This window comes from Gracilinanus agilis, chromosome 5 (genome assembly GCF_016433145.1).
Source record: "Gracilinanus agilis isolate LMUSP501 chromosome 5, AgileGrace, whole genome shotgun sequence".
NCBI classification, from domain to species: Eukaryota; Metazoa; Chordata; class Mammalia; order Didelphimorphia; family Didelphidae; genus Gracilinanus; species Gracilinanus agilis.
The window spans coordinates 27,646,773-27,659,188 of NC_058134.1; the positions used below are offsets into that span (position 1 = coordinate 27,646,773).

The 12,416-nt window shown below is 38.0% G+C and overlaps 1 protein-coding gene across 1 annotated transcript in view; it reads left to right on the forward strand.

Moving 5' to 3' along the window:
* The window catches only part of NEK10 (NIMA related kinase 10), a 271,988-nt gene that overhangs the window by 171,941 nt on the left and 87,631 nt on the right, over window positions 1–12,416 (forward strand). The window contains exons 24-26 of the mRNA XM_044678880.1: window positions 4,194–4,323; window positions 5,294–5,364; window positions 11,589–11,802. Of these exons, the coding sequence (XP_044534815.1) occupies window positions 4,194–4,323; window positions 5,294–5,364; window positions 11,589–11,802 (415 nt within the window). The remainder of the gene's footprint in view (window positions 1–4,193; window positions 4,324–5,293; window positions 5,365–11,588; window positions 11,803–12,416) is intronic.

The window sequence follows — 12,416 nt, forward strand, 5'->3', positions numbered from 1 at the left end:
GATCAATGACACATGTTAAAACCAGTGGAAATGCGCATCGGCTATGGGGGGGGGGGCGGAGCTTGGGGGGTGAAGGGGAAAGTAAGAGCATGAATTATGCAACCATGTTAACTTTTCTTAAAAAATAAAAAAAAAAAAGAAAAAGAAAAACCTTTGGGAAGAAGCCTTTTCTTGTGCAAGACCAGAACGGTAGAGAATTCCCCATAGAGAGGCTGTGCAAACATTCCCAGTGTAAAGTCTCACTGTGCCAATTGCGCTGATCTCTGGAACATCACAGACTATTGTGAGTTGCTCTATCCTTCAGAAGAGATTGCTTTAGCCATTCACATACCAAAAATAGACTAGGTGAAGAAGGCACATTGCCCAGATGATGGCATACAATTGGATGGGTAACCATTTGAGTCAGACTATCAGTGTATTTATCCTGTGTGGTATTGGCGAGGGTGAGAACACTTCAGGACACTGGAACTGAGAGAAAGATATGGACAACAATGGCACAGAATGAGAAGATGCAGGCAGTTTGTAATCTGCTGTGGTGGAAGGAGGAGTACCTGGAGTAATGAGAACACAGATCCATAGACACATTGAAATATCATCCATGAATCTGACTGAACCTTTTAGCAGTCATATCATAGAACCGAACTTAATAATTAATGCCAGTGATAGCAACAAATAGCAACTTCAAAATAAAAAAAAAAACACTTGACATTTTCTCTTTTCCTTACTCTTTTGAAACATTGCCAACTCATAATGATGTTTGTTACCTAAAATTCAGAAATGAACCAACACCTCTTATTTTTGCAAACTCAGATGGTCTGAGTCCTCACTAAATATCACATGAAATAATGATGGTGATAATTAGGTACAAGAGGTTAATGGATAAATGTATCATCCATAGAAATTCCTGGTGACCAACTTATAAAAATGTTGAGGGATCACAATTTGCATTGGTGAAATGCATCCAATGGGAACACCCATATAGACGAAATCATATTCTCAAAGTATCTAAAACCTATTGAAAGAATAGCAATGTTATCCGTTCCTTGATTCTTGCCAGTTGACAAAGATTTATAGGTACCCTGATTATTTTAATATTGGTTTATCAGTCTCTCTACCTTATAATCTGCCTTAAATCTAGCATACAATCCCCAACCAACTAACGTTAGTTTGTTCTTGTCCAATATGTGCACCCGTCTGTCTATCTATCTAACTTTGTATCTATGGATCTATGTTGTATATCTATCTCTGTTTATGTGTGTTTATTTGTCTCTCTTCTATTTCTGTCTATCTGTCTATCTATCTATCTATCTATCTATCTATCTATCTATCTATCTATATGTATCTATCTCTCTGTCTATGTGTGTGTATCTATTTAGCTGTCTTCTATGTCTGCCTATCTGTCTGTCTGTCTGTCTGTCTGTCTATCTATCTATCTATCTGTCTGTCTGTCTGTCTATCTATTTATCTCTCTATATGTCTGTATGTATCTGTCTATCTCTCTCTATGTGTGTATCTATTTAACTGTCTTCTATGTCTATCTGTCTGTCTATCTATCCATCTATCCATCCATCTATCTATCTATCTATCTATCTATCTATCTATCTATCTGTCTGTCTGTCTGTCTGTCTGTCTGTCTCTGCCTATCTATTTATCTATCTATATGTCTGTATGTATCTGTCTATCTCTATGTGTGTGTATCTATTTAACTGTCTTCTATGTCTATCTGTCTGTCTGTCTGTCTATCTATCTATCTGTCTATGTATCTCTCTATGTGCGTGTATCTATTTAGCTTCTTCTATGTCTGTCTATCTGTCTGTCTATCTATCTGTCTGTCTGTTTGTCTGTCTATCTATCTGTCTGTCTATCTATCTATCTATCTATCTATCTATCTATCTATCTATCTATCTATCTATCTATCTATCTATCTATCTTCTTTTCCACAGTCCATAACACAGTTCTGGGATTATTGGTACATGTTAATGATAATGTAGGATTAACTAAAGTTTCTTTCTTTTTTAATCTTGTTCCATGAGGGTTTTTGGCTTATTTGTTTAGTTTGGTTCTAAAAAATAATGTGCCATATATGTTCAAACTATCATCCTAAAATACTTCAGAAAACTATAAAATAATATGCACCATATCACAGACCTAAAATTTTAATGCAATGGGAGAAATGGGGCACTCCTTTATATTTACTTTAAGGATTGACAGCACCCTCATTATATTGGGTAGTCTAGTTACAGCTAAAATGATAAATAATATAGGGTGAAGCTGCCAAACATCCCTTATATAAGTACTTATAAATTTAAGTGATGTGACTGGAGCTCAAATGGGTGCTGGTTTAGACACTCAAGAAACAGGGAAAAGGGTCCAAGGAGGTTGGGCTGGGGAATGTGGAGTACCAATGGTTTCACCCATTTCACAGCCAGGTTTAAGGTCAATCATGGCAAGAGCCATATGCATATTTTTTTTCCCATCTTTTCGACATCTTTTCTGAATTTGCCTTGATTACTACATAGGAAAATGTCATAAGAGGTGTACCTTGAGAGACCAGTGGTATATACACCGTGGGAATTATAGGAGCCAAGAAGGTGTGTCAATGTGCAGTGTCTATCCTTGCTCCTACCATGTGCGAGTCCATATTGGTTATTTTTCTCGAAGTTTGTAGGAGTCCAGTCTCTTAACTAGAGATGTAAAAGTCATGTGATTCTGAAAAGAAAACATTTTTACATTTTTGATAAAGTTTAAGTCAGATTTCTTTTTCTCAGGGGTTGGGTTTACAACCTATAAATGTATTTGTAGTTAGAATGTATATCCAGTTAGCAGAATGTATCCGAATTTTAAAGTGCTTACATTTTTCAGCAATTCAGCTACTTTCTGAAAACTTGACCTTATTAGTCAAGATGGAGTCTTGGAAGTAATCTGAATAGCCACTCCTCAGAGTGAAATCAGCTTTAGGGACTTATTCCACAGGCTTTAAACTGGAGATGTGTTTTGCATTATCCTTTGTCTTTTAGATGAATGCTTGTAGGTGGGTATCAACTAAGGGTATCACTAATAGCAGAATGTAAGCACATTAAAACTTTCATGTCTTTACCATCTTCTCTAACAACTAAAAACACTGCACAGTGTTAGCTTATTTTTTTTTAAACCCTTAATTTCGGTGTATTGTCTCATAGGTGGAAGAGTGGTAAGGGTGGGCAATGGGGGTCAAGTGACTTGCCCAGGGTCACACAGCTGGGAAGTGGCTGAGGCCGGGTTTGAACCTAGGACCTCCTGTCTCTAGGCCTGACTCTCACTCCACTGAGCTACCCAGCTGCCCCCAGCTTATTTTTTTAATGATTTAGCCTAAAGATAGAAAATTTAAAATTTTAACTATCTACCATTTGCAACATTAGAGGCACTCTATTTTCCTAAATGCTCATTTCTAATTTTATTCAGCAACTATTTCAGTCAATACAAACATTCGTAGCTTTGTAGTCTGTGATATGAATGGATTCATTGTTAGTCACCCATCAAAAAATGATGAAATTAAGATAAGTTGCCCAACTACTGGCTTTAGACATTTTGCCTCTACCCCTCTCTTTTTTCCTTCTGCCTTGCTTTTCCTTCTCTTCTTCCTTCTTCTTCTTCCCTTTCTTCTTTCTCTTTTTCTGCCCTCCTTCCTGCCTCCTTTCTTTCCTTCTTCTCCTTCTTCTTCTCTTTCCATAGGTGCTGAGTTGAAATAGATCTGACTTTCGCTAGAGTATAGTGAATTTTCCTTATATTTTGGAAAACGATTGTTTCTTAACCTTTAAAATGTTGAAGTGAAAACTGTCCATTTGTAATTGAAGGAGACTCAGCAGACTTGCCTGTTGAGATAATGAAGCTCTTTGCAAATCATTGCTTATTTTTTATTAACTAATTAACTTTAAGTTTGGTTCTTGATACATTATTAGATATGATACTCTATAAGACATTGGTAATATTTTTTCTTATAGAAGTATAAACATTGTATTATACCTTCAAAATACGAAAACATTGTTATTCTAGGTTAGAATCATTTTTAAGTGAAATACACTTTAGTTTTTTTGCAAAACAAAGAGTTCTAAAGATGTCTCTCCTCCTTCTCTAGTTACAGCCTGAAAATTTAGCCCAATTTGGCATCATTTGATCTTTCTTATGTATTTATTGACTTACTTGTTTTAACTTAGCCCCGAGGTTTTGAAGAGTGAGCCATATGGGGAGAAGGCTGATATCTGGGCTGCAGGCTGCATCCTCTATCAGATGGCAACACTCAACCCTCCTTTCTACAGCACCAACATGCTCTCCTTAGCGACGAAGGTACGTAAGCATTTTTAACAGAACAAACTCATCTTGGGGTTCTCTGAGTGCTATTGCTTTCCCTCACAAATAGAGATTGTCAAGATAGGAGTTCAACTAAAATCTTGGCTTATTCAATTATATGTAGAGATACTTTAACTTTCTCCTACCTATCTTTCAATTATCACTCATAGTCTCCCGATAATTTTAAATTTAATATTGCAAATTATATTTAATAAATTATGTAGAAATCAAGTTCATTAACTCAAATTCTATTTTAATATGGATATGAAATTAATAATATAAACTGAAGCCTATACTTGTAGGTATATTGTTCAATCTATAGGAATTTATTGATAAGATATGGTGTAGTATGGCATGAGATGATATGTTTTAATGCAGTATGATATAATGTGATGTAATATAATAGAGCATCATATGATAAGATATAATATAACAATATAGGATATAATATCATGTAACATGTAATAAGATATATGATAATACAATGTGGTAGATATGGTAGAATGTGATATAACATGATCTAAGGTATATGATTCAATATTACCTGCTACACTCTATATAATATGATGTGATAATGTGATATGATAAGATATAATATATAATGTAATATAATATTAATTATCTCTATATACATTAACTTTATAATTTTTTCATATTATTTTGAATGATCCTCAAAAAAGTACCTTTTGGGGGCAGTTGGGTAGCTCAGTGGATTGAGAGTCAGACCTAGAGACAGGAGGTCCTAGGTTCAAATTCAGCCTCAGACACTTCCCAGGTGTGTGACCCTGGGCAAGTCACTTGACCCCCCATTGCTCACCCCTTACCACTCTTCCACCTAGGAGCCAATCCACAGAAGTTAAGGGTTTTAAAAAATAAAATAAAATAAAATAAAATAAATAAGTACCTTTTTCATAGAGATGAGGGAATAGTTTCCCCCTGTAACCAACCCATTCTGTTTCTTTTACAGATAGTAGAGGCAGTATATGAACCAGTCCAAGAGGGGATCTACTCTGAAAAAGTGACAGTTATTATCAGCAGGTAATTTAGTTATGGAGTTTCATGGATTTTTTCAAAGAGAAACCACAAGGGGACGACTCAACCCCAATAGCCTTCTGTATTGATTGGTAAATGATGAAAAAGATAACAAGGTATACTTCAAGTGTTAATATAACATAATGATGAATATTAGCAGCTACTAACTTACTGAAAATAGTTATTACAATTCAGCTCCAATTATGGCTAATCAAGTTTTTTTAATTTAAAATTATCTGTTTTATTTAAATGAACTTTACAATCATCAATAAAATAGCATTTCAGTGTACAAAGAAGAATTCTCCTCTCCCCCCCCCCAAAGATTATATATGGAACCATACCTTCTGTGTTCTATGTTATTTGTTTTTTAAAAAACAGTAGATAGTCCATTTAACACACTGCTTATTTAATTTCCCAGTTTGCTTTTGACTGCCTAAAACTTCTTTTCCTTTCCCCCATGTGCCTTTTAAGTGTCTTTTTAATGTTGTTTGGTTTTGGTTGCATCTCTGTCCCTACCACTAACTTAGTCAATCCAAAATTGTTTGTTAATTGCCTACCATGTACCAGGCTTCGCGCTCTTCCTTGTCCCTCTATGTAGTCTTTCATTATAAATAACCAACCGACAAAAGAATATTCAAGCAAAGCAAGTCCGAATCCTCCATCTCATTATATTCCTCTGCTAAGAGATGGTGACCTGCTTCACTTTGTTCAGTCATTCCTCAGTTGATGAGCACCAACTTTATTTTTAACTCTTTGCTACATCAAAAGTGCTGCTACAAGCTCAGTGGATTGAGAGTCAGACCTAGAGATGGGAGGTCCTAGGTTCAAATCCGGCCTCAGACACTTCCCAGCTGTGTGACCCTGGGCAAGTCACTTGACCCCCATTGCCCACCTTTACCACTCTTCCACCTAGGAGCCAATACACAGAAGTTAAGGGTTTAAAAAAATAATAATAAATTTTTAAAAAAGTGCTGCTACACATATTTTTGTTAATTGGGTGCCTCCTTTCCCTCAGTCTCGGACCTCTTTGACAAAGTCCTCTAGGATAGCCCTAGTAGTAAGATCCTGAGATAAAAATGGAGTGACTTTGGGGACACAATTCCAAATTGCTTTTTCAGAATGTTTGGAGCAATTCACAGTCCCACCGATAATGAATGCTTCAGTCTGCCCATCCTTCCCAAATCGCCCTCCCAAAATGGTCATTTTCTTTCTTTTTTTTTTTTTTTTTGTCCTCTTTGTTTTGGACATGAGGTAAAACCCAAATTATTTCCGTCCAATCCAGTTCTTTGAACGTCATGGCTTTGTAAGTGAATTTGAATAAGGCAACTCTTCATTCTTTCCATCGTGGCTGAACCCACATTACCTTAGACTTCTGACCATTCAGAAAGGGTCCTTATATTAGCCTTTATGAAGGCGTGTCTCGCTGATGTCTAAGATCATGTCAGCACTGGGATAATGTTCCTAAAGTCTACAGGATTTATTTATGGACAGATGACTGTGGACACCAAATTAGATCTATAAGCTGATACATATTTATCTTCCTTTTTTTTTTTTTTAAACTCAGTGATGGATTCCTATTCTCAGTTTCTTTTCTTAAATTGCGTTTTTTTTTCAATTTCATCTTCCTCCCTCTCCCTCTACCCCCCTCTCTCATTGAAAAGAAGAAAAAAAAAAGAAAATCAGTATTTTTGTATAATTTTTGTAATAACTCTGCATAGTCAATAAAATAAATTTCCACAGCGGTCAATTACCTCAAATATATGTCTGATTCTACGTCCTGAGTCCACCTCTCTGCCAGGAGGTGGATAACCTACTTAATCATCAGACCCCTACAATAATCACTGCTCAGTAATGGTATAGTTAGTAGATGATGGTAGGCCTGGAATCAGGAAGACTTGAGTCCAAATCTGCCTCAACTATTCACTACCTGTGCGACCTTGGGCAAGTCACTTAATCTCTGCTTGCCTCAGTTGCCTCTTCTGCAAAATGGGAATCATAACAGTGTCACAACAAATTGTTATGATGATCAAATGAGATGAATAATTATAGAGAACTTAGCACAGTGTCTGGCACATAGTAAGCACTATAGAAATGTTAGCCTGTCCAGTGATGACATTTTTTAAAATCATATGTTTTTGGGGGCAGCTGGGTAGCTCAGTGGATTGAGAATCAGGCCTAGAGACGGGGGGTCCTAGGTTTGAATCTGACCTCAGACACTTCCCAGCTGTGTGACCCTGGGCAAGTCACTTGACCCCCCCCATCACCCACCTTTACCACTCTTCCACCAAGGTGCCAATACACAGAAGTTAAGGGTTTAAAAAAACAAAAAAAAATATTTAAAATAAATCATTTGGTTTGGGAGTGGTGGTGTTATTGTAGACATATTTTTCCTAGTTCCTACTTCACTTCATACGAGTATTCTCAGATTTCCCTGAAACTGACCTTTTTACCATTTCTTAGGACAGAGTAGCATTCCATGATTATTTCAGCCAGTCCCCAACTGATGGACGCTCCCTGCCTTGTTTTCTTAGAACCTTGTCTGGGTTCTCTCCTGGGCCGCCTTCCACCTAGCAGGCACTTAATAAACATCTACTGAATTGAATTATTTGCTTCTTGAGCAAATATTTAAAACAAAAAGATCATAGATGTCAAAACTCCCTAAAATCTATATCTATATATATACATATATATATACTCACAGATATACATTTATACATTTAATATGCATGTGGACATATATAATATATACCTGTGTGTATGTCTATCATATCTATCTTTTATATATATACTTATATATGTCTATATTCATTCTAATAGTATATAATATTCATATTGGTGTGTTGCATGTCTGTTGGCATGTGTATATATAACATCTTACCTGTTTGTATGTGTCTATTGTACATATATAACATACATGTGTATCATTGTACACATACACATAAGTATAAATGTGTATATATACTTTCATAATTTCCCTTCTCTTAGCCATCTTACCATTGGACTAAGGAAGGGATGTGGAAAAGAGTGCGAATGATGCCGTGATGCTTCTCTCCCTCCGATCCTGGGTAGCCTACGGCACGGATGCCATTTATGAAGCCCGCAACATTTCTAGACTGAGTCTAGACTGAAATATTGGGGGAAATTTTTTAAATTATTTTTATTTTTATTTTGAATATTTTTATTGGGAAATTTCTAATGAACTAAAAAATTAAATCCAACATACCTAGCGTGACACCTAAAAGCTAAGTCTTAGTGGGGCTCGCAGGGAGATTCTGTCTGGATCCTATTGGAGTTTGGCTCCACTGGCCTAAGATATTCCATCTCCCGGGCGGACGCTCTTCCTAGCATCCTTCCTAGCATCCTTCTTTGGCTTCGAACTTTAGGTCTCTGCAGACCAAGCTTGCCCGCTTCTCCAGTCTGCCCCGGCAGCTTCCCACTCTCTGTCCGCACAGATTTGTCAGCGCCGGTTGGGCGCGTTCACCTTTCTCACGTCCTCCTTTTTCCCTCCCCTCCTGTTCGCACATGGGACGCGCATTCATATTCTGTTGTTGTGACGCTTTTCTTTTTAAATAGTTTATTTTTCCAAGTGGGAGAATAACTTAGCAACCTCCAAGAGTCTGGGGGAACAAGAAGCTGTATCTCGCCAGACTGCCAGGCACCCGGGTCGCTATTTTTACCCCGCTTTAGGTTGTTGAATATTAGTGTCTGTTTACTTTGCCAATTCCTATGAAAAGAGAAGGAAAAAAAGGTTTCCATTTCTACACAAAATAGTCAGATCATTTTATTCTTTTGTCTCGGTTCTGCGTTATGTAAGCTCACCGGCACTTGGTTTGGGAAGCATCCACGGGTAACGGAGTGATTCTTTCCCGTCATTTTACAGATAAGATGTTGAAAATTGCAAAAACCCACCTCATTCGTGGTCCTTTAAAAAAAGTTCCCATTCTGTTAAGCATCAAAATGCTCATTTATTGAAAAACGTAACCGATCAAAGTGGACGACACTTCCAGCAAACCATCCCAGCCACACATTTCATCAAAGAGAACTTCCCAGGACACGACTGCCAAGTCGGGGTTGGGGGAATCTCCTTCCTTGCTCCTCCCTCACCCCTACTCACGTCTAACCTTCTTAGTTGGGTCGGAGAATTATTGGCAGGAAAGCAACAACCACTCATGTAGGGCCTCAGCAGAGCTCCTGTTAGGCATTTTGATTCCTGGAAAGGTCCTGAATTTACCACTGCAGGTTGGAACCTTTCTCCTCCAGTGGAATTATGACTCCTAATTTTCTTCCTGTATCTAGTATTCTGAGTATTTCTTGAGAGTGACACCGAAGATAGTTGCTTCAGAGAAATGGGCCTAAGTCTCATTTCTGCTATTTTCTCAAAGAAAAATTTCCGGAAATCCATTTTCAAAATTCCAAATTTTTAGTGTTAAGAGGCAGACAGGTTCCATCTCTACATCTGGGTGTTGAAACTAAAAACCAGATTCAATCAAACTTGAATTGTTTCTAAAATTGGCTCTTAAGAGCATGGCTCCATAGAGAATATGATCCAAATAGAATTCCACTTTAAGTGTCTTGTATCTTTATCTATAAGGATGCTAATGCTAGCTTCCAATTAGGAACAAAAAAAGCTGCTCCCTGAATGACAACATGTAGGCCAGGAGCATTCGAGCCTGTATTGTCTAGAATTTCAGAATTTTGGAAACAAGTCACAAATGGAAAACCAAGAGAACTTTTACAGGAGTTTTTTTTTTTTTTTAAACTTTACTTTCTATCTTAGACTCAATATTGTGTATTGGTTCCAAGGCAGAAGAGTGGTCAGGGCTAAGTAATGGGGGTTAAGTGACTTGTCCAGGGTCACACAGCTGGGAAGTGTCTGAGGTCAGATTTGAACCCAGGACCTTCCATCTCTAAGCCTGGCTCTCTATCCACTGAGCCACCCAGCTGCCCCCACCAGGAAGCATTCTTTTTTTTTTTTTTTAAACGCTTACCTTCCATCTTGGAGTCAATACTGTGTATTGGCTTCAAGGCGGAAGAGTGGTAAGGGCTAGGCAATGGGGGTCAAGTGACTTGCCCAGGGTCACACAGATGGGAAGTGGCTGAGGCCAGATTTGAACCTAGGACCTCCCGTCTCTAGGCCTGGATCTCGATCCACTGAGCTACTCAGCTTCCCCCACCAGGAAGCATTCTTAATGACATAGCTTCTCTTCATCCAACACTGGGTCAAGCATACATCCTGGTAGCCACAACCATTCTTTGCCATGTAAGTGAGAATTAACTGACCTTTAAATTAGAAATAAAAATCACCCCCTCCTTTATTTGTCTAAACTGTGGGAAAATCTTTCCGTGCTTCTACTATATACAAGTTCAGAAACGTCACCTTATGAAACATGAGGTGGTCAGGTAGGCCCTGTCTAGACTTACGTATCCACTTCACAGTCCCATTGGCCTGGAGATGACAGGAAACTGTACTTGCTGCATTTACCCAACAGATAGGGAGTAGTCCAGAAGGAAGAGCAACAAAAATGATGAATCCGAATTTTGTATAGATTTTGCTGTTAAAGGGAACCCTATATTTGCTGTCTCTATTTTGATTACAGGAGGAAGACTATGGGTGCTCGAGGGTTCTTGTTACAAAATATAAAGCACGAAGTTTGCATGATTGTAATAGAGGAAATTCAAATATTTTTGATGTTATTCAGGAATTTAAATGAAGTAAAAATTAGATCTGAGTTTTAAAACTCAGCATATGATGGATGTATCAGTAGAATACGTTGCGACTGTCAGCATCTGTCCCAAGATGCGTAGAATCAGGGCACTCAGCTCAGTGGCTTTGGGCTTGTTGGTCTTCATGCTATAGGAGTCATGATCTGCAGGGCGGGCACTCAGGGAGGCCATCAGAGGGGGAGGAATAAGGATTTTCCTGGCTTTGCCAGCTGGAGCTCAAGAACCCTGAGAATGCCGTATCTCCATACAGTCTGCTTGGAACTGTCCAGTGCCCAAACCCCACAATCTCACCACTCTGAACCTCCTGGACCATCTGTCACACTCATTATTTCCATTTGTATTTTCTGCTTCTTCTGCAAAACTGCTTTTATTGTGCTCATTTTACCCCCTTTCTAGTGATATAAAATATGAAGACAAGATACACGGTGTGATTGTCTGAGGGTCTTCCTAGGGGAGGTCAAGGGGATTGCCGTGGAAAATTCTATAACTCACCGATTTTTCCTTAGATGCTTAACCCCTGATGCAGAAGCACGGCCAGATGTGGTGGAGGTCAGCTCAATGATATCTGATGTCATGATGAAGTATTTAGATGGCTTATCCACCTCCCAGCTTGCTTTAGAAAAGAAGCTCGAACGGGAGAGGAGGCGCACCCAGAGATATTTTATGGAAGCCAACAGAAACGCAGTCACTTGTCATCATGAGCTGGCGATCTTGTCTCATGTAAGTAACTCTCTAGATAAGAGTGATGGGCCATAATATTCCCGTTGCTGTTTCTAAATCAATTTTGTAATTTATCTTGTAATAACTTTGGAAAAGATATTACTAGTCAATATATTTACAGCAGAATTCATTATTATTTGCTTGTACATATATCTATGGATTCTGAGAACATCAGATTCTCTCCACAAATAAATGAGTTGAAATAACTCTAAAAAGTAAGTTTAATGGTGTGATTGACTTCCAAGAGGACCAACTGGTAATTGTAATAAGTTTCAAAAATGGTGGTCAATTGACTTTTCTCTCAGTAGGTCAGTCATATGATAGGATCATGGGTCAGAGCCAGAAGAGGCCACAGAGTTCAGCAGCCTTTTCATTTTACAGATAAGGAGGCGGAGGTCTAGAGAAAACTCAGTGATTGCCTTAGAATGAACACATAGTAAATGGCAGAGCCAGGATTTGAATTTGGACCCTGGGATTCTAAGCTTCCTGTAGCTTTCCTCTATATCATATAGCTTTCTTTTCCTTCCTTCCTTCCTTCCTTCCTTCCTTCCTTTCTTTCTTTCTTTCTTTCTTTCTTTCTTTCTTTCTTTCTTTCTTTCTTTCTTTCTTTCTTT